Below are 23,805 nucleotides of genomic sequence, written 5' to 3'. Positions count from 1 at the left end.
CATTTCTAAATAAATTTAGTACAAAATCTTCCAGATTCTATAAACTAAATAACAGCTATAACAAACTCAGCATGAAAATTAGCAATAAAAAGATGAAACTATAAAAGTAGGAAGGAACACTAAAAATATCAACTGAAGAACGTGTAGAATATTTTAACTAGTTAGTCACAATGGTTAGTGAAGGCAAATTAAATATGGAAATAGATAACCCAATAAGAAAAGTTGGTATGGTAGGAATAAGAGAGAAATTAGCCAAAGCCAATAAATATTAGCAGTATAGAAGATTGTTCAAACCATTTTTAAAACTTATGGATCTGAAAGTTGGGTTAGAAATAAAACAGTTAATCAAAGACTGGGATCACAGATATGATGGCTCTGTGAAATTAGGTGGTGGGGGGAGGAGACAACAGATAGCACCAATGGTAGAATTTTATTAAAAATGAAGATATCAGGAAAAGATTTGACATTCAATATAATTATTCTGGTTTTGTGACCACATGTTTATTAAATAAAGCTGTTTTTAAAACTAAAAAACAACACCCGACAAGTTTTGTTAGCCATCTGACTAACATCTTCAGGGGTAAAGAGAACTAAAAGTTTAAAGCACAAACTACTAGAAATTACGAAAATTAGTTCATTTGTTGGTATTGTGAACATCTAAACGGTTCATTAAAAAAACCGAATAACAGATCAATACAACCATTAATGCATGTCAGTTGGAGACAATGCTATTTATTGTAGTGTTCTCTGGTTCACGCTCACTCTGCCCGATGTCTGAAATTGGCAAATTTTTAATAAACGATGACCAAACTTGATTAAAAATCAAACCTTGGTTTTTTTTGCATCGTGTAGGAATTTTAATCATATTTGATGCCTCTTTGAATTTTCTTGCGAAACAATTCTTATCTATATAGGACATGTTTGTTCTATCCCAGAGTAGATCATGACGGGTAGAGGTTGTGTGAAATGCCAATCCCAATTTATGTTCCCTCCGATTTGATTTTGTATGTCCTTTTGATGTTCGCTCATGTGGATTATTCCCGATATCCCTGTCTGGCCCACATAGCAGATGCCACAGGAACAGTGAATGTTATAAACCCCTGGTTTTTTCATTGGGTGATGTGGTTAGAATTGAAGGAAGTACAGGAAGATGGTTTAATGTTAAATCTGGTGTGAGACAAGGATGTACATTATCCCCTCTGTTATTCATTATCTATATGGATCACATTATGTAGGAATGTGGTATTAAACCTGATATCAAAATCGGAGATGTTAATGTCAGCTCTTTGCTTTATGCGGATGATGTTATACTTCTAAATAAATCCGCTACAAGTCTGCAAGATTCTCTGACTAAATTAAATAGCTGTTGTAATAGATATGGTATGAAGGTCAGCAATAAAAAGACAAAGACAATGAAAATAGGCAGAATCATTGAAAATGTCAACTGTGTTGTGAATGGAGAACCTGTGGAACAAGTAAAACATTTCAGCTACTTAGGCACAATTTTTATTGAAGATGGTAAACTAAATATAGAAATAGACAACAGAATCAGCAAAGCTGGTATCGTGGGAAGTCAATTGAATAAATTCATATGGAATAAGAAAGAAATTAGTCGGAACACTAAATTAGCTGTATACAAGACTGTGTTCAAACCAATTTTAACTTATGGATCTGAGAGCTGGGTCAGAAGTAAAACACTTGACCAAAGACTAGAGACCGCAGATATGAGAGTCCTGAGAAAGATTAGAGGCGTGAACAGATGGCATCAATGGCAATATCATATTAAAAATGAGGATATTAGGAAAGAACTTGACATTGTCAGCATCCAGGAATGCGTTAGCAGAGCTAATCTCAGATGGTATGGTCACTTAAATAGAATGGGAGAGGAAAGATTAGCAAAACAAGTGTTCTCTGCCAGGTTGGCAGGAAAACGACCCAGAGGAAGACCAAGATATAGGTGGATTGATACGGTACAAAGTGCCTTAGACGATAGAAATATAAGATCTGATAATGTTGGAGTCTTGACAAGTAACAGACTGATTTGGAGGAAAATTGTAGATAGGAAGTTAGTAATGATGTAATTTTTTCATGTAGTACTGTCATATCCTGTACACCCCTTGAGGGTACATGGCAGGAATTTGATGATGATGACTTCCTACCATACCAGCTTTGTTGATTCTGTTGTCTATTTCCATATTTAATTTACCATCTTCACTAAAAATCGTGCCTAAGTAGCTGAAATGTTTTACTTGTTCTATAGGTTTCCCCCATTCACAATGCAGCTAATATTTTCAATGCTTCTGCCTATTTTCATTATCTTTGTCTTGTTATTGCTGACCTTCATACCATATCTATCACAACAGTGATTCAATTTAGTCAGGAAATCTTGCAGCCTTGTAGCGGATTTATTTAGAAGTATTGTTAAATTGTGAATGAAGCTATGTTATGTAATTTATTTTTTTCATTCACATTTAACATTGCTTATTAAGTATTAATCATGGCTTATATAAAATTATTTATTATTTCTTAATTAAGAATTACTAATTAAATATTTATTTAAAACCTGACCTGCTATTAACTTATAAAATAATAATATGTTTAAAATTTTGTATAACTAAATATATATGGTGTAACGTAAAGTGTTATTTTATATTTAACTGTATACGTAATCAAAAAGTTGAAGAAATAGCTTAAATATTATATTGTTCTTATTTGTGAAATATTTAATGTTATGTAATCACTCATGTAGCAGTAATAGAGCATACATTACATTAGCGAAATGTTTACGCTTAGTCTGTTGTCATGGAGACGCACGCGTAAACAACCACGAGTGAAGAGAAGGTGGCGTTCGAACGTAAGGTGGGAGTGAAGGTCATATAGAATATAGATAGAACGGTAAAAGAGAAGGAAGGTCAGAGATAAGACAGGGAAGGAAGAGAGGAATTATTATTAAGGAGTGAGGAGAGAGTTTTGCGGAACCAAGATTATAGAATCCATAGGGCAGAAATTTATGGAAATAGTGTTCGAAAGTGAACCAATAAGTAGTGAATCATAAAGTTTAATATTATAAGCGAAGTCAACTGTTGTTATGAAGAAAGGTTAATGTCGTAATCAGATAAAAAGGAAACTGGACAGTCAATGCGAAAATTCTGATTAGTTCCAGTTAATCTGGATTACGATTAAATTCTAAGTTGCCCTAGGAAAAGGTTATATTGATTACTTGGAGAAAAGTGAACAAGAGAAGATACCAGTACCTAATTACTGTATTTTTGGAATAGTGAAGTGCGACTAACAGTAGTATAGTTTAAACTGTGGAGATTTTTATTATGTGTGTTCCGCTAACGTTAATTAAGTTAATTCATAAGTGTTCTCTCAATAATTTGATGTATTGAAGAATTTGTCTGGTAAGAGTAGTTGTATAAGTTTGTCTATTTTAGCATTAACTGTGATATTTCTCTGATGCTCAAGGTCCGGAATATAATTGCTTGGAATATTGCTTACGTAGTTTATTGCCTGCTGTGAATATAAACATTGAGCTGATAGATTTGTGAAGACTGATTAATTGTGAAGTTATGTTAACCTGAGATAAGAAGATTTGTGTTTTTGAGACTGTGAATTGTAAATGGAAGTTAGAACATTGATTTAGCATGAGTGACCTAAGAAGTTGTATTAAGTTAATTGTATAGTTCCATTTTAAAATAGAGTTCTTGTATTTGTTAACCATATCATATATTAAATGTTTTATTTTCTTAATCTAAAAGTTGTGTTTGCCTGAATTCCTTTTTATTGCACCGTTCATAAATATTCGAATCTTGCGGGAATCCTAAGTAAAAATGATAATAAATAATTCGGCCTAATGAGAAGACTGCTAACCTAATTTAGAATTGATCCTACTATTTATATAGACTAATCTGAGAATAGGGTGGCGCAGTATAAATATAAATTTCCCTACTTTTGGATCGGTGATCACTTCTCAATTAGTTATTTTATTCATAAGAGTGACTTGAAACCAAGATGGCAGATTTAGAACATAACATGAAAATAGACAGAAAAGGTCGTCACGACAAATGGCGCAGTCGGCAGGATGTGATTTAATTGATAAAAAGTAATTTAACAGCTGTAGATTAACAGATTTAATTTAACTTGGTAATAATAATTGTGAAATTGCTCCCTGAAAATTTAAAAGGTAAATTGAATAGATCACAATGAACTGGTTGTAATCAGAAATCAGGCAAAGATAAAGTTTTTTTTTTTAAATTAAAGGATTATATTATTTGAATTGATGCTCCAATTATCACAATGGCTGTTACTTCCAATTCAGAGATGGAAAACAGTGAATTTTTTAGAAGTATGAATCCCCAACAAGTAATTCCCCAATTTTCAGGAGAAGACTCTGATGATGTATTATCTTTTTTTACTTATGTTGAGAAACTCAGAGAAACAGCAGGTTGGACAGACTTTCAATTGTTGGTATTACTTAGAAACAAACTAATTGGTAAAGCTAAAACATTTTTTTTTTCATCTCCTGTACTTAAGGAAACATTTGAATACAAGAAGTTTAAGGAAGTCTTGCTATCTCAATTTTGTAAACGGAGGAGTGTTGGACCAAATTTGTGGAAACTACAGAGGATTATACAAAAGGACAAAGAATGTGTTGGTGACTTCTACAATCGATTACTAACTCTCTCTGAAAGTTTAAATGTATCCAATGAAGACAAACCTCATTTGGATTGGGCAGTTTATCAACAATTTAGACAAGGTGTCAGACAAGAACTGAGGGAGACAGCCTATAAGAAGAAGATAACCTCACTAGAGGAATGTCTTATAGCTGTCAACGAAAAGGAACAGATGATTGGAGACCTTTGCCTTTCATCTAATATTGGCCTTGTAAACATAGTAGAAACAACTGATTGTTCCATAGGAGTAAATAAATCCTCAAAAGAGAGCAGAAAGAAAGAAGATGAAAGGAAAATCATTAGAGAGAATCCTATTGATCAAAACTATGTCCGACACAAAAGAACAAACCAACAAGAAATTATTCAAGGAAGTAAAAGACATTGTTCACCAGGAAGTAGAAAAATTGCAACAGCCAATGAAGAATAAATTAGATGAAGTAATGAAAAAATTGACAGAAATGACTGTAGGATTTCAAGAAAATTTCAATCCCACAGCAGAACATATTAGTAAAGTTGTCAAACTGGAGGTTGAGAAGCAAAATAAACCAATATTGGCTAAATTGGATAGAGTAGTGGAAGCCCTGGAGAATGTTCGACAGCAAATTCCCATTGATCCTCAAGCTCAGACAAGGAGAAAATTTCTCAGAGATGATGGAGATCCTCCCAAATGTTTTAATTGCAACAAGATTGGTCACATCGCTAGGAATTGCTACTTTAATAAAAGAAACTACTCTAACAGCAGAAGAAACTCTAATTTTGGACATATTTCTAACAGAACATATAATAAAGCTCAAAATTTCCCTAGATCAAGAGAGTTAATGATGAAGGTTACAGGATGTGTCAAAGGTCATAATTGTAACATTCTATTTGACACAGGTTGTAATGCCTCAATCATCAGTAAGCATTATTTCCTAAAGTTAAAAGATAGATTATGGAAGGATGCCACCAATTTATGGAGACCTGTAAGAATTTCCACTCTTTCTAATTCGAGATCTACAGCATATGAAAAAGTTCGTGCACAAATTTATATACCTGACATCAACCTCTGTGTATATCAAGATCTATTGATAGTCCCTTTCTCTCCTAGCTTAAATGCTCACATAATATTAGGAACAAATTTTATGGAGAAGCATCACTTTTCTTGTGACTTTTCCACAGGTCAAATATCCATATTGAATAGAAGAATACGTGTTAAAAGAAACTATACCTCTGAGTGCACAGGAACAAGGCAACTAACAAGAAGATTTTGTGTGCCTAATCAAGAAGAACAACCTGATAAGATGCAATCATCTATAGACAAAAAAGCTGTGAAAAATACTGATTTAAGCTCTACTATACTTGATCAGCCTGTTATTCAACTTGACACTGACTTGACATCAAAACTTCAAGTATCTGATTCTGAGCAAGAGATTTGTACTGAGAATCAATTACCAGCTGAGATTAATTTTACTGAGATATCAGCTTTGCATATCAGAACTAAGAATATGAGAAGAGGAGATAATTATAAGGACTTAAATAATTACAGAAGGAAAACCAGAAGAATCAGTCACCAAAATAGAAGTTATACTACAGTCAAATGTAATGACAGTAAGAATCTAAGTAAAGACCGAGAAGTTGTAGAAAACACAGGACGGAGTTTCATCCAAACAAGGTATAACCTAAGACCCCCCCCCCCCCCAAAAAAAAAGGAGAGTAGTAGAAATCTGATTCCACCACCTAAAGGTTTAGAGTGAAAACTTTTTCTTTAAGGAAAAATTTTTCAGAGGAAGAGTAAGCCTTTGTTGGATTCTAATTATGTAGAAAATAGAATAAATGTTGTTTGATTCAGAATCCAACATGATTTTCCGTCATAAGAACTATATTTGTAAATATTATTTAATGTAAATAACATAAATTATAATTGATATTATATAACTACCTTAATTATGTCAAATATTTAATTGCTTAATCAAAGAAATGTGTTAATGGTAAATAGATTCTGTATTAAATGTTATTAAGCTGTTTTATTTATTGTTATGTCAATATTGTAAGAACTTATATTTGTAGTTTAACTGCGCATTTATTGAAATGCGATCATTCTATTTATTCCTTTTGTGAAGGCTTAATGTTATGTAATAACTCAATGTAGTTGTATAGCGTAATTCGCGAGAATGTTTACGTCTATCGGTTGTCATGGAGACGCGTGAAAATAAACGGGCGCGTGTGAAGGGAGCGTTTGTGGAGAAAAGAAAAAAATAGAAACAGAGTTGTAAGAGAGAGTCGGAACGGAACTTTGGAACTATAAGGTAGCAAGGAAGTAAACTAAAGAAGTAGATGTAATTAAAAGGTTCTTAGGGAAGAGTTGAGTAGATATTTTTTTTATATAAGTGAATCTTATAGTTGGCTGAAAGCAAAACCAGCCGTAGTAATAAAAAGGAAATTATTGCCGTAATCGGATAATTAGAGAACTGGATATTCGACGAAGAATTCTGAATAAATCCAGTCAGTCTACAATTACGACTTATTTCTATGCTACCAAAAAAGGAATTGTACGGGGTTAAACTAGTTGATGAATGAAAAATAAGAATAATTAATGTACCTTATAGTTGTTATCTGGAGTTTTAGAAGCGCGATTAGTAATGTTTTAGTTATTTAGTGTTTTGCAAGTGTGATAAATACAATTTGAAAGTGTGTTCACAAAATATTGGAAGTACCGAAGATTATTTCTGGTAAGGACAGTCATATTAGTTTATTTCAGTGTATGAAGATTTAAGTATTAGTTCCGTTGCGCTGTTTCTAACATTAACTGTAGCTTACCATCGAGGCTGAGAGTTGAAAATATAGACATTGAAGTGATATCTACCGTGGTTAGTGCCTGTTATGAGTTAATCGTAGAATGTAGCTGAGAGACACAAGGAAACTGTTTAAATAAGAATTTTTATTGTAATAAGTTGAGTATAGGAACTTTGTGATTCTGAAACTGTGAAATTGTATGTGAAAGTTTGGAAGATTGATTTATTGTGAATGACTTGACCTGATGTACTAGCTTGACTGAGTTATCATATTTAAAAGTGGAATACATGTATTTTGTTATATAACCATATATTAAATGTTTTGTTTGTTAATTTAAATATTGTGTTTGCCTGAATTTCTTTTTACTGCACCGTTCACAAAAATTCGGATCTAGCGGGAATCCCAGAAGGAAAGAAAATAAATACCATCGGCCTGAATGAGTGAAAAGACTACTAACTAATTTTGAATTAATCTTACTAATTCATATAGACTTATCTAAGGATAGAGTGGCGCAGTATAATAGAAATTTCTCTACCCTTAGATCAGTGATTAATTTGCAATTAGTTTTCCTTTAATTGATGAAAGTGACTTTAGCAAGATGGCGGATTTAGAACATAACATGAAAATAGAACGTCACGACAAATGGCGCAGTCGACAGGATGTGATTTAATAGGTAGGAATTAAATTTAACAACTATAAGATAAGAAATTGAATTTAAGTTTAGTGATAATAATCGTAGAATTACTCCCTGAAATTTTAGAAAGTAAATTAAATAAATCACAGTGAACTGGTTATAATCTGGAGTGAGGCAAAGATAAAAGTTTATTTAAAGTAGAAAGATTATTGTATTTATTGAGCTAATAATTTATTATTCACTATGGCTGTCACATCAAACTCTGAAATGGATGATAGTGAATTCTTTCGTACGGTAAACCCACAACAGGTTTTTCCCCAATTTTCGGGTGAAGAATCAGATGATGTACTATTTTTCTTTACCTATGTTGAAAAACTTAGAGAAATTGCAGGTTGGACTGATTTTCAATTGCTAGTTTTGATTAGAAGCAAATTAGTAGGTAAAGCAAAAACATTTTTGCATTCTTCTCCAATACTTCGAGAAACTTTTGAGTATTCTAAATTTAAAGAAACTTTGTTGTCTCAATTTTGTAAACTTAGAAGTGTAGGTCCTAACTTGTGGAAATTACAGAAGATTATTCAAAAGGATAAAGAGACTGTTACTGATTTTTACAATCGATTATTAACATTGGCCAACAGTTTGAATGTTACTGGTGAAGATAAACCTCACTTAGATTGGGCTGTATTCCAACAATTTAGACAAGGTGTTAGGCAAGAATTAAGAGAAACAGCCTACAAGAAGAAAATTTCTACTTTAGAAGAGTGTCTCAAAAGTGTTAAGGAAAAAGAACAAATACTAGGAGACCTTTATCCCTCAAACAATACAAGTCTTGTGAATATTGTGAATAAGACTGATAGTTCGTTCAACCAATCAGAAATAGAAAAGAGAAGTAAAGTTGAAAAAGGAAAAGCGAAGAATACTGGAGAAAATTCAAGTAGTGTAAACTACATGACAGAGAGTAAAGAGCAAATGGACAAGAAACTGATGACAGAAGTGAAATCCCTAATTCACCAGGAGGTGAATAAGTTAAATCAGCCAATAATGGATAGTCTTAATGAAGTTGTGAGACAGTTATCAGCTATTACTTTGAGTTCTCAAGAAAATCAAAACCCCACTACAAATAAAATTGATGAGATGATCAAGCATGAGGTTGAAAAACAAAGTCAACCTATTTTAAGTAGCTTAGATGAGGTAATCCGAGGATTAAATGATGTTAGACAACAAATGTCTGCTATCCCTCAATCCAAGACAGAAACAAAGCAAAGAAATCCTCTTAGGTGTTACAATTGCAACAAAGTTGGACATTATGCCAGGAACTGTTTCCATAACAAGGATAACTACTATAACAACAGATGGAACTCAAAGTTTGGATACAAACCCCACAGTAGAGATAAAAGAATTCAGAATTATCAAACATCTAATGAGAGAATGATGAGAATTAGAGGTGATATCCAGGGCTCTAAATGTGACATCTTATTAGATACAGGATGCAATGCCTCTACCATCAGGATGGATTATTTCCTAACATTAAAGAACAAACTGTGGAAGAGTACTGCTAAGCTGAGACAACCTGTAAGGATTACTTCTCTCTCAGACTCAAACTTTATGGCATATGAAAAGGTTCGAGCTAGAATATACCTGCCAGAATTTGGACTGTATGTGTGGCAAGACCTACTTGTTGTCCCCACTACTTCCAATCTAAATTCTCACATTATCTTGGATACAAACTTCTTAGCAAAATATCAATTTTCTTGTGACTTTTCTAAGAAAGAAATAACCCTGATGAACAAAAGGAGATATATCAGAAGAAATGAAATTCATGATTGTAATAAGACTAAGTATCAAACAAAACAGTATAGATTGCCACTTGAATCAGGACCATCTACTGAAGAAAAATCAGCTGTGAATCAATCATCTAATAGAGATAGTGGTGATAACTCTCATGTACACATTCAATCTGAGACTCCTCTTCTTACTGATGAACCAAAAGTAGTAGTGACAAAGCCCAAATCAGAAGTTGCCACTGATAGTAAACTAAAGGTTGAAGTCAATTTTGGTAAAATGTCTAATCTATATCGTAGAACAAACCACCAAGTTCTGGGACAACAAAAACTTAATTCTAATAATGGAGAACGTGAATTTAATTCAAGGAAGAGAAACCTATACTACAAACTTAGAAGATATGCAGAAATTGATAATAATAGTAATAAGAGAATTGATGAAAATGTGAAGGAGAATAAAGGCACAAAACATAATAAGGAACCAAGTTTCAGTAAAACTGGCTATTGCTTGAGAAATCGAAAAGGAAATATGTAATCCAGTTTTTTTTTAAGGAGCCTAGTGTAAAAAGAAAAATTTTTCTTATAATAAAAATTTTTCAAAGAAAGGGTGAGCCTATGTTAAATTGTGATGAAGCTATGTTATGTAATTTATTTTTTTCATTCACATTTAACATTGCTTATTAAGTATTAATCATGGCTTATATAAAATTATTTATTATTTCTTAATTAAGAATTACTAATTAAATATTTATTTAAAACCTGACCTGCTATTAACTTATAAAATAATAATATGTTTAAAATTTTGTATAACTAAATATATATGGTGTAACGTAAAGTGTTATTTTATATTTAACTGTATACGTAATCAAAAAGTTGAAGAAATAGCTTAAATATTATATTGTTCTTATTTGTGAAATATTTAATGTTATGTAATCACTCATGTAGCAGTAATAGAGCATACATTACATTAGCGAAATGTTTACGCTTAGTCTGTTGTCATGGAGACGCACGCGTAAACAACCACGAGTGAAGAGAAGGTGGCGTTCGAACGTAAGGTGGGAGTGAAGGTCACATAGAATATAGATAGAACGGTAAAAGAGAAGGAAGGTCAGAGATAAGACAGGGAAGGAAGAGAGGAATTATTATTAAGGAGTGAGGAGAGAGTTTTGCGGAACCAAGATTATAGAATCCATAGGGCAGAAATTTATGGAAATAGTGTTCGAAAGTGAACCAATAAGTAGTGAATCATAAAGTTTAATATTATAAGCGAAGTCAACTGTTGTTATGAAGAAAGGTTAATGTCGTAATCAGATAAAAAGGAAACTGGACAGTCAATGCGAAAATTCTGATTAGTTCCAGTTAATCTGGATTACGATTAAATTCTAAGTTGCCCTAGGAAAAGGTTATATTGATTACTTGGAGAAAAGTGAACAAGAGAAGATACCAGTACCTAATTACTGTATTTTTGGAATAGTGAAGTGCGACTAACAGTAGTATAGTTTAAACTGTGGAGATTTTTATTATGTGTGTTCCGCTAACGTTAATTAAGTTAATTCATAAGTGTTCTCTCAATAATTTGATGTATTGAAGAATTTGTCTGGTAAGAGTAGTTGTATAAGTTTGTCTATTTTAGCATTAACTGTGATATTTCTCTGATGCTCAAGGTCCGGAATATAATTGCTTGGAATATTGCTTACGTAGTTTATTGCCTGCTGTGAATATAAACATTGAGCTGATAGATTTGTGAAGACTGATTAATTGTGAAGTTGTTATGTTAACCTGAGATAAGAAGATTTGTGTTTTTGAGACTGTGAATTGTAAATGGAAGTTAGAACATTGATTTAGCATGAGTGACCTAAGAAGTTGTATTAAGTTAATTGTATAGTTCCATTTTAAAATAGAGTTCTTGTATTTGTTAACCATATCATATATTAAATGTTTTATTTTCTTAATCTAAAAGTTGTGTTTGCCTGAATTCCTTTTTATTGCACCGTTCATAAATATTCGAATCTTGCGGGAATCCTAAGTAAAAATGATAATAAATAATTCGGCCTAATGAGAAGACTGCTAACCTAATTTAGAATTGATCCTACTATTTATATAGACTAATCTGAGAATAGGGTGGCGCAGTATAAATATAAATTTCCCTACTTTTGGATCGGTGATCACTTCTCAATTAGTTATTTTATTCATAAGAGTGACTTGAAACCAAGATGGCAGATTTAGAACATAACATGAAAATAGACAGAAAAGGTCGTCACGACAGTATAACATCATCTGCATAAAGCAAGGAGCTGACAATAAGAAGCATCTCCAATTTTGATATCGAGTTTAATACCACTTTCCTTCATAATGTAATCCATATAGATAATGAATAACAGAGGTGATAATGTACATCCTTGTCTGACACCAGATTTAACATTAAACCATCTCCCTGTACTTCCTTCAATTCTAACTGCTGACTTACAACTCAAATAAAGACTAAGTATTGTTTGATATAATGATCCACTGACACCATACAACTGTAGCGTTTTGAATAGCTTCTCTCTTGGCACCTTGTAATATGTTTTTTCCAGATCTACAAAACTTAAACACAGATCTTTGTTATATTCCCAATACTTTTCAACCATTTGTTGTAAAGTGAATATCTGATCCTGACATCCTCTATTTGGCCTGAATCCAATTTTGTTCCTCACCAAGCTTCTCTTCGACAATCCTTCTTAACCATCTCTCAAGTATGCCGGCATAAATCTTACCAGGAACACTCAGTAGAGAAATACCTCTGTAATTCTCACAATCAGTTTTATTTTCCTTTTTATAAATGGGTACTATGAGAGTTCTACTTCAATCATCAGGAATTCATCCATCTGAGCCACTGTAAAACCTTTATACCTCAATACTTAAGCATTTCTGGTCTTATATCATCTACTCCAGCTGCCTTTCCACATTTCAGACTTTTGATGCATTTCTGGTCAGTGTTCTTTTTTTTTTTTGTTTTTAATCACTGTGCTGTCATCACTGCTTGTTTCATTTAGCAATTTTTTGAAGTAATTACTCCATACTTCAAGAATATCTTTTTCTCCAATTTTCATATCACCTCTGTCATCTCTAATTCCTTTCACAGCACTCTTTCCTCCATTTCTGAGCTTCAACAACCTCCAGAATATCTTGCCACCTTCTTGATATTTATTTTCTATGTTCTTAGTAAAGTCTTCCTACGACTTTTGTTTAGCTAGTTTTACACAGTGTTTAGCTTTCTTACATTTGTCTCTATATTCTCTAAGAGCACAAGCCGACTTATTTGCCAGGCACTTTTGATATGCTTTCTTCTTTTCCTTCACTGCCTCTTTAACTTCCTGTGTGCACCAGGGAGTTCTGATTTTTCTATCCTTGCAGACAACCTCATCACATGCCTCTCTGGCAGAATCAATCAAGGTTTTCTTCAGAGCTTGCCTCTGAATCTCCAAGGTTTGATTCCTGTTCTCAAATTCTTTCATTTTTTCTTGAATAATGTTTGTATATTTTAGTCTACAGTTCATATCTGAGAGCTGCTCAACTTTTATTCATTTTAAAACTTTCTTACATTTTCTTTTCAATATGAAATTCAATTTTATCCTGCTTAAGACTAAATGGTGATCACTTCCGATTTCAAATCCTCTATACTTTCTAGTGTTCTGCACCAGAGAAAACACCACTATCAACAATAATATAGTCAATGAGACTTTTCTTATTCCTTGCTTCTTCTCGCCATGTGATTTTGTGCACATTTTTATGTTGGCATTGGTGTTAGTAATAACCACTCCATGTCTATTTAACCTCAACATTCTTGATATAAGAAAGGGTGACTTCTTGAAATCTTGTTTATTTAAGTTCCTTGTAGGTGCTATATTGAGAATTTTCTTAATTAACTTAGTATTGAAACCATTCAGTTGTAGGATTTGTGTTAAGTATTGTATTTCTTCTGTACTGGGGATGTTGTATGTTTTATCCCTTAAGGTTTTTATTAGGCCTATTTTATGCTTGAGGTGGTGATGTGAGGTGAAGTAGCGTGCAGAAATCTTCCTGTGTTTGTTGGTTTTCTATAGATGGAGAATGATAATCTGTTTTTTCTTTCATTTATTTCTATAAGGATGTCTAGGAAAGGAACTTTTTTTTATTTTCTTCTGGTTCCAGAGTGAATTTTATGTTAGGATGCAAGTTATTAAGATAGTCTTGAAATATAGTCAGTTCTAGTGCTGTTCCTGGCCAAATGATGAAGACATCGTCCACATAGCAGAGCCATAGTTTTGGTTTTTTGTGCCAGTTTTGTAAAGCATTATTTTCAAAATTTTCCATGTAGAGGTTTGCTAGACTGGTGAGAGACGTGAACCCATTGCTAGTCCTTTTTGTTCCCAGAATTTGTCTTGGTAAAGGAAAAACGCGTTTTTAATGAAATTTTTTTGATGTTGAAAATTTATTTTTCACTTGGTTAGAGTATAATAAAATTAATTTAATCCTTTATCCAAGTGTGAGCAAACAAAGTTTGCGCCTGAAAGTATCTTCGGAACTGGGGTAATGTGGTACAACACCAGGGCAACTCGTTGCAAAGGTGGAGCAAGCTACCAACACTCCTATCTCAGTATCTCCTATAATGCGAAACACATCTCCTTGCAGATATGTCTAATGTTATGCATTAAGGGAAGGGCCACTACCCAGACTAGTTTTGACCTTTATTGAGGTCTCTTCAGTGGGAGCCAGGCCCAAGTGGAGATACCAGGCAGAAGCTTTAGCAGGTCATCTCTACCCATAGGAGTTGCCAAATGGTGTGCCACCCTTTTTTAAAAAATTACTCTGGATTTAGAGAAAGATGTTGAAAATTTATTTTTCACTTGGTTCGAGTATAATAAAATTAGTTTAATCCTTTTTCCAAGTGTGAGCAAACAAAGTTTGCGCCTGAAATTATCTTCAGGACTGGGGTAAGATGATACAACACCAGGGCAACTCGTTGCAAAGGTGGAGCAAGCTACCAACACTCCTATCTCAGTATCTCCTATAACGCAAAACACATCTGCATTATAGGAGATACTGAGATAGGTGTTGGTATCTTGCTCCACCTTTGCAACGAGTTTCCCTGGTGTTGTACCACCTTACCCCAGTCCTGAAGATACTTTCAGACGCAAACTTTGTTTGCTCACACTTGGATAAAGGATTAAACTAATTTTATATTATTTTTTATGAAATGTTTGTAGAGCCGTACAATGTCTGGTGGGAAGAGATTTTCTAGGATTTACTGTTTCATTTCTTTGAATCTTTGTGAAAAGGCTGACTACATCAGACTCACTAATATGTCTGAAGGATCTGTGTGTATATCTTTTACTTTTTCTATGAAGTCTGTGCTCTTCTTAATGAACGATGGTGTTTTTCCTATATGTGGTAAAATCAAGTTTGTAAGGTGTTTCCAGATTTGAGGTAGGAGAGTCCCTTCCATCCACTATCAGTCTTAGCAGTATATCTTTTTTATGAATTTTAGGGACTCCATATATTCTAGGCACTAGTGTATGTTTGAATTGTACATTTTTTTTTAGTTCCTTAGACCAATTTGGTATATTCTTGATAAGTTCATTGGTATTGCTGTGAGTTCGCCAAGTGGAGTCCCTATCTAATGCTGTGTAGGTATTGGAATCTTCAAGAAGGTTTTTTAATTTTGTTGTTATAATCTTCTGAGTTTAAAATCACTGTGGCATTGCCTTTGTCTGCTTTTATTATGACTATGTTTTTGTCTGATTTGAGTTTATTAAGGGCTGCAAATTCTGTTTTTTTGGTGGTAATTTGCAATTGAATAGTAATGCTACACTTTGAATGCAGATCAGATCTGCTATATCTCCTGGTACACTTCTTATTCCTTTTTCAATTTGGGCTATGATATCAATATTTTCAGGACTTGTCGTGGCGTTACATCAAAATTAAAGCATTTCATAAGAAGATTTGTTCATCCCTCATTAGAACACTCGAGGAGAGGTTAATTACTACTTTGGAGTGATCTAGATGTTTCCTTTATTTTTCTTTTAGAAGAGAATTAAATTTTTTGATTAGGTTGCATTTTTTTCCCCCAGACACCATTGTAGCTTTATTGTATGTGATAGTGTCTATGTTATTCCATAGTTCTGACAGCAGTGATGTGGCCAGTTCATTATGTATATTACAAGTATCCTGGTTAATCTTGGACAATTCTGCTCTAGTAGCTGCAATTCTTTCTCTCAATACAGCTAATTCTGTTCTTTTGAATTGCAGCTACTAGAGCAGAATTGTCCAAGATTAACCAGGATACATGTAATATAATTCAACTCCAATAAGGCATTGAATGTGTGTTTGATTTTTATGAACTTGGGAATAATTTCATTGTCTCTGCAATGGATTAAAAATATCAAAACGGTTGATAAAGTTCTGCTTTTTAATGCATAATTTCTCAAATTGTGAAACTTCAGACCAATTAAACTTGCCGTGAGTTTCTATATTCCTGGAGAGGTTTCTGCGGTTAAGAAGTTCAATATAATTATTCTGGTTTTGTGACCAGATGTTTATTCAAGAAAACTGTTTTTAAAACTAAACAAGTAACTTTCATCTTCAGGGGTAAAGAGAACTAAAAGTTTGAAGCACAAACTACTAGAAATTAAGAAAATTAGTTCATTTGTTGGTATTGTGAACATCTAAACAGTTTGTTAAAAAACCGAATAACAGATCTACACAACAAATTGCATGTTAGTTGGAGAGAATGCTATTTGTTGTTGATTTCTGTGGTTCATGCTCACTCTGTCCGAGGTCTGAAACTGGTAAATTTTTAATAAACTATGACCAAACTTGTCATTGTTTATTAAAACCTAACATATTCCTACAAAAACCAAAGGTTTGATTTTAAATCAAGTTTGGTCATTGTTTTTTCAGAATTCAGACCTCGGACAGAGTGAGCGTGAACCACAGAATGCAACAACAAATAGCATTGTCTCCAACTAACACGCATTAACAGTTATATAGATCTGTTATTCGTTTTTTTTTTATTTAAAACAAACTATTTAGATGTTCACAATACCAACAAATGAACTAATTTTCGTAATTTCTAGTAGTTTGTGCTTTAAGCTTTTAGTTCTCTTTACCACTGAAGATGTTAGTCTGATGACCAACGAAACTTGTTGTCGGGTGTTGTTTTTTAGTACTTGTTTAGTATTAAAAACAAGTTTTGCTTAATAAAGATGTGGTCATAAAACAGAAATAATTATATCGAACTTCTTAACCACAGAAAGATTTGACATTGTTAGAATTCAAGAATGTCTGAGTTTATATAAGGTTCAATGCCAACTTAAACAGAATGGGAAAGATAGGTGAGTAAAACAGGTGCATGATTTCAGGCAGTAAAGACCAAGATCTAGGCCAACTGATTCAGTTTGAAGTGCTCTAGAAGACAAATATAAGGTTTGATAATACTGATGTTGGGACAAGTGATAGAATGGTTTGGAGGAAAATTACTGACATGACATTAGCAACAATCATGTACACACCCTGAGGATGCATATCAGAAACTTGATGCGTACAATTCCAAATGTGACAGCAGTGATGTTAAGGGTGGGGGTGCTTCTAGTTGTGGTTAGAATTTCTTGTAGATAGCATACAGAAAAATGAATACTGAATGTTATATTGATGTTGCATACATTGTGACGGTTGTGTGGAAATGACCCCCATACAAAGGTTATGTTGAAAGGGTTTCCAGAAGGGGGGGGGGGGGAATAGCAATGGTCTGATTAGCCCACACCAATTCCTTACTAGATAGTTAAGATAGTGGGCATAGGTATTTTGCCCATTTAGCAGCATTTGGTGGAAATATCTACCCAGTGGAATGGCCATCAGCAATTGTAGACTAGTGATTTGTTAAATTTGTAAAAATAGTTGTTCATATAATTTTGTAATGTGATATGTGCAAGTATTATACAAACTTTTCTGGCATTTAAGAAATTAATTACTTTTTATTTATATGGCTGACTAATATTCAAGGAATGTTCAATTAACTTTCATGGCTTACACATGGAACAAAATATACATAGAATTTTATTAGAAATATTTGCAATCTGGTCCCACTCTGAGTCGAAGTTATTTCAGTTCCTAGAGAAAATAAACTCCTTGTATTCCGGTATCAATGTATGCAACATCAATATAACATTCAGTACGTGTTTTTCTGTATGCTATCTACAAGAAATATTGAATTTTCAGTTTATCAGCAGTCAACCTTTATTGGCAGATATATTCACTCATTTTCCCACTATCATTCAAAGAATGATAGTTATTATTAAGTCTTGCACATAGAGCTCACACGATCTACTCTTCTGATACCCTTTTGTTAGATGAACTGAATAAAATTAAAAGCAATCTAATATGTAATAGATACAACAAAACTTCTAAGTTTTAAAAGCGGTATACCGTGAGTAGACATAGATACAAAATTAATAACGAAAAAAACTCACCTACAAAGATTATTTAATAGAATAATTTTCGCCTGTGTGACACAGGCATCTTCAGTACATTAAGCTCAAATTAAACAATAACTGACAATTCCAAAAAGCGCCACCTAAGTAGCTGGTGTAAGATAACTAAAAAGGTCAATAACTTTCCTAAAAAAAAAAAAAGTTAGGAAAGATTAGCTGATTTGTAAAGTACAATCTCCTATAAAGGGGACAGACGTAAGCCGTTGGATCTGTTTAAGTTCGGAGAATGAAGTAGAGTTTCACATGTTTCTTTATAAAGGTGTTCCATGAGAAACTGACTTTTGTGAAGAACTCTTGTCTTTCTCCAATGAACTCTGTGTCTAGTGAAGATGGAATGTTCTGCAAGTCCAGGCGTTTCAGGTTTAAAGTATTCAATATGAGATTGGTATTCTTCTAGCCGAATAGAGGCAAATCTTCCCGTTTGTCCGAAATAAGATAATCCATAAGAGCACGGAATCTGGTAGACACCTGGATGATTAAGATGTGGAAGCTTGTCCATAGGAGAAGTGAGAAAGGTGGAGATTTTTCTGAACGGTCGAAATCTTATATTGAATACTTTAAACCTGAAAAGTCTGGACTTGCAGAACATGGCATCTTCACTATACACAGAGTTCATTGGAGAAAGATAAGAGTTCTTCACAAAAGTCAGTTTCTCATGGAATGCCTTTATAAAGAAACATGTGAAACTCTACTTCATTCTCCTAACTTAAACAGATCCGACGGCTTACATCTATCCCCCTTTATGGGAGATAGCACTTTACAAATCAGCTAATCTTTCCTAACATTTTATTGTATTGATTTTTTTTTATATTTTTTTTAGGAAAGTTATTGACGTTTTTAGTTATCTTACACCAGCTACTTAGGTGGCACTTTATGGAATTGTCAGTTATTGTTTAATTTGAGCTTAATGTACTGAAGATGCCTGTGACACACAGGCGAAAATTATACTATTAAATAATCTTTGTACGCGAGTTTTTTCCATTATCAATTTTGTATCAAAACTTCTTCTATTGGCACAACAGCCCCACGTAGGGCCTCGGTCTCCCTTTTTTGGGTTTCATGACTCACTACAAGGTGGGGGTTGTTATCCCATGCTCAAACATGTGTAATTGTTTGTGAAGAGTAGTGTTCTTAAGACCGGTTTGCCTGTTTTGAGGCAGGAAAAACCCCAGATAAACTGGGGAGAAAAGTCCTGCATCCATGCCCAAGACCAGCTAACTTGGCTATGCCTGAGAAAGATCCTTAGCTCCTCATGTTGGCAACGAGAATCAAACGCAGGACACTTCTTTCCCAGGCATATGGTTGCGGAACGCATAACCATTCGGCTAACTGTGCAGATGGGTACAATAAAACTGCCATTCAAAAAAAAAAAAAAAAATTGATCATTATCATCCTACAAGACTACAATTGAAAAGAATTTCAATACCTTACCTTAAAGGAACCTTGGAACAAATAACATGAATTCTTTCTAAATTCAATCTATATGCTTCCTTCAAACCAGCACAAAAGCAGTCTTTCTTCTAAATTTCTACAAAGATACATTACCACATCTTTCCTTACCTTACCAGGTGTCTATCAAGTACCCTGCTCTTGTTATCTTTGCTATTTTGGACAGACTAGTCATTCTGCCTTGATTAGAATTGAAGAATATCTATATTATATTTTTGGAATCCAACAAGTCTGGCCATGCTTCTCACACTATTAATACTAAGCACAGAATTCTTTGGAACAGACAAAGCTTCATTCTGGCAAATTCGATTTTGATTGTCGTTTCCTTGAAACACGTGAAATGCTATGAAATTGTCTGAATGTCAACTGATCGGGCTGCATGCCAATTTCCAAGTTTTGGGAAATGATCACTTAATTGTTCATAAGTTTCTGTTTTTAAATATTAATAATTATTTAAAATTATTATTATTATTATTATTATTTTTTTTTTTTTTTTTATCTATGCACCTCTTTTTACAATTGTTCCTTTGAACCTAATATAGTGTAACCATATCCTTCAGCTGTGACTGAGACATGAGTTAGTATATGCTTGATTTATGACTGATATTTTCAAGCAATATATCCATTAGTTAAGAGCCATTTCTTACAGTAATGACAGTTACTATACTTGTAATGTTTATATCAGTCTTTTGCCATATATTTTCTATACATTTGTATCTGCCCAAGTCTTTTGACAATGGAACAAAACTAGTAGTGGCACTAAATTCAGTAATAGATAGTTATGTTACAATTTCCTTCAGTGTTAATCAGCCATATATAAGCAAAAAGTGCATACACAAAACATACATACCTTAAACCTAGGAACTGGAAGATCAGCCACTTCACTCTTTGTCCATAAGGTTGCAAAGCGTGACCTAGGATCTCTAACTTGTACAGGAGGATACACAGTTTCTTTCTATCGATAAAACAAACATATTATAAAATATTCATCACTTATAAAATAATCATACAGTATATAAATAATATTTTACTTTAAAAATATTGCATTTTTTCCATATTTATAAATTTATATAAACCTTTATATAGCAAGACATGTTTAAATCCCAACTGGGATTTAAACATCAAAACAGAAAATAACCAGAGAGCCAATTCAATACATTCACAGTTCTACAGAGTATGGTATTGTAGTTAAAGTCTTGGCATGATTAGCTGAGTGTTGAGCATCTACTCTCTATCCATGTGTCAGATAGGTGTTTGAATTTTACTGTGGAATGGATGTTTGTGTCTTACGAAGGGTTTCCAATTTTCGTGTGCTATAAGTAACCTGTAACCTCTAGAGCGTATCCCCCGGGTGGCGGATAGGGGAGCCCGAGAGATATGGTGGGGTGATCTGAATATATTGAATAAGGACTTGTGCACCAACAGAGCAATCATCTTCATTGTAAAGGAAGTGGCACTCTCGTGGTCCCCTAGCTGGATCTATCCTCTTCTTCCTCTACTTTGAGGAAGATCCACTCACTTTAATCTTCCTATAAGGCCTCATCAACCAACCTTTCTAATTTTATGACCCTTATGCTCTTAGAGTACTCGAGGGCTATAAAATCTTTCATCTATAAAATCTATAAAAACAGAAAATAACCAGAGAGCCAATTCAATACATTCACAGTTCTACAGAGTATGGTATTGTAGTTAAAGTCTTGGCATGATTAGCTGAGTGTTGAGCATCTACTCTCTATCCATGTGTCAGATAGGTGTTTGAATTTTACTGTGGAATGGATGTTTGTGTCTTACGAAGGGTTTCCAATTTTCGTGTGCTATAAGTAACCTGTAACCTCTAGAGCGTATCCCCCGGGTGGCGGATAGGGGAGCCCGAGAGATATGGTGGGGTGATCTGAATATATTGAATAAGGACTTGTGCACCAACAGAGCAATCATCTTCATTGTAAAGGAAGTGGCACTCTCGTGGTCCCCTAGCTGGATCTATCCTCTTCTTCCTCTACTTTGAGGAAGATCCACTCACTTTAATCTTCCTATAAGGCCTCATCAACCAACCTTTCTAATTTTATGACCCTTATGCTCTTAGAGTACTCGAGGGCTATAAAATCTTTCCATTTCTGGTCCATATCTATATCCCCCTCTAAAATCTACTCTTTCCTCTTCAAATACCCTATTCCTCCTACGAGTTTAAATTTGGAAGAAGGCTAGCTCAGAAGCCTTAAGGTAGCAGCTCTGCCACTGGATTATCCATCGCCAGGCTAGTCACCTGACATAGAGAAAATTAATCTATTTTTAAGCCAACAGAGAAAGGTAATCGAAATGACAAAATATAATACATAACAAACTGGAATGTACGAGGAATAGCATATAAAGAAATAGAATTAGATCAAATATTAAATGAAAGAAATTTTCAAATATCAGTAATCACTGAAACAAAAAAGAAATTAAAAGGAAAAATGAAAATTTTAACGTAATACAGTAAACCCCCCCCCTTTTTTTTTACACTTTTTCAGGAGACTGATTGAAAAAAGTGTAAATAGCAGGAAATGTAAAAAAATATTAAAAAAAGGGCTAAAAGATGACTTACTGCTAGGATGCGAGTCTACATACTAGATTACAAAATTTAATAACTGAAAATAAATGAATTTACAATTACTTATATTTATCTATTTAAAAAAAAATTTTTAAATGTCGATTGTTTTTGCTTTTTTTTTTTTTTTTTTGACAAAGCACCAGATTGCTTTGCATTGAGTACAATGCTTGACCTGTTTTTACTATTGGGTTCAAAGTGAACACGAAGAGTCCAAGATCTTTTGCTAAATGCACACGTGTTCCGGCATGCCAATCTACACGTCATAGAATTGCCATCTTTTCTCCTACCGAAATACATTTTCTGTCTTTTTTCTCCATGTTACTAACATGGATAATCCACCACCGCAACTTGAAAGCAATTTTCACATGCTAAATTACGCAGCAGAAATTCTGCGATATCAATTCATACTGTGATTGAAAAATCACAGGATCGCTCATCACTACATTACTGCTGCAAGCGAGCAAGTCACCATGATGGCAGAAACTAAACTACAGCCATTTGGGAAAAGAAATGCTCAGATTTCCACAGAAATCGATTCGAAAATCAGTATTGCCACCCGAGAAAAAAACGCAAGTCACAGGAAATAATGTCCACATGAAGTGGTTAATGGTGGGAAAACAATATATCGTACGAATAGGCCTTAAGACGGGACCAATGGAAAATTACATAAATGGCAGGAAAACGTAAAAATAGCATTTTACTGTATATAGTAGAGTTCATAGATACCAAAGATCACAAGGGTGTTATTATTTGGATTTATAGTTCCCTTTCAAAACAGTTAAAATATTATTAACTATAGAATAAACGAATAACAGAAGCTAGAATAAAAATAGATAGAGGTTATTTAGCAATATTTGGTTTATATGTCCCAGAGAAGGAAGAGAAGAGGATAATATTGAATTTTATTATCAATTGCAAAATATATATATACAGTATAATAGAATAAATAACAATTATTATGTAATATTAGCAGGAGGCTTAAATGCAAGAATTGGAAACATAAAAATTAATAATAATATAGGAATATATGGAGAACATATTCTAAACATATTCTCAGGAATGGTAAAAAAAAAATTGATCGACTTTGTAGTTTATAATAACCTTAAAACAATGAATTCTTTCTATAAACATAAAGCAATACATAAATATACTTTAGCAGCAAGAGGATGGAAATGAATATTAGATTACTTTATCTTAAATGGAAAGACAAAGTTCTCTTTAGATGTTACAGTTCACAGAGAATATGGAGTAAGTAGCGACTTCCTCCTTAAAATAAAGTTAAGATTACCACCTAAATGGCTACAAATAACAAGAACAGAAAGAAAATTTAAAACATTTGTTTATAAAACTAGATTATTAAATGACACAAATATACAATGGCTATAAGAACAAG

At 33.4% G+C, this 23,805-nt stretch overlaps 1 protein-coding gene across 1 annotated transcript in view; it reads right to left on the bottom strand.

The window, feature by feature from the left end:
* Set1 (SET domain containing 1) overlaps nt 1–23,805 on the bottom strand; it is a 318,942-nt gene that overhangs the window by 240,009 nt on the left and 55,128 nt on the right. The window contains exon 3 of the mRNA XM_090405939.1: nt 20,673–20,777. Coding sequence (XP_090262065.1) covers nt 20,673–20,777 — 105 coding nt within the window. The remainder of the gene's footprint in view (nt 1–20,672; nt 20,778–23,805) is intronic.

The sequence above is a fragment of the Typopeltis vanoorti genome, chromosome 16, assembly GCF_054136105.1.
Source record: "Typopeltis vanoorti isolate ZY-2024b chromosome 16, IOZ_Tvanoo_1.0, whole genome shotgun sequence".
In the NCBI taxonomy this organism is placed as follows: domain Eukaryota; kingdom Metazoa; phylum Arthropoda; class Arachnida; order Uropygi; family Thelyphonidae; genus Typopeltis; species Typopeltis vanoorti.
The sequence above is the reverse complement of the archived record's forward strand: the minus strand, read 5'-3'. Positions and strand labels throughout refer to the sequence as shown.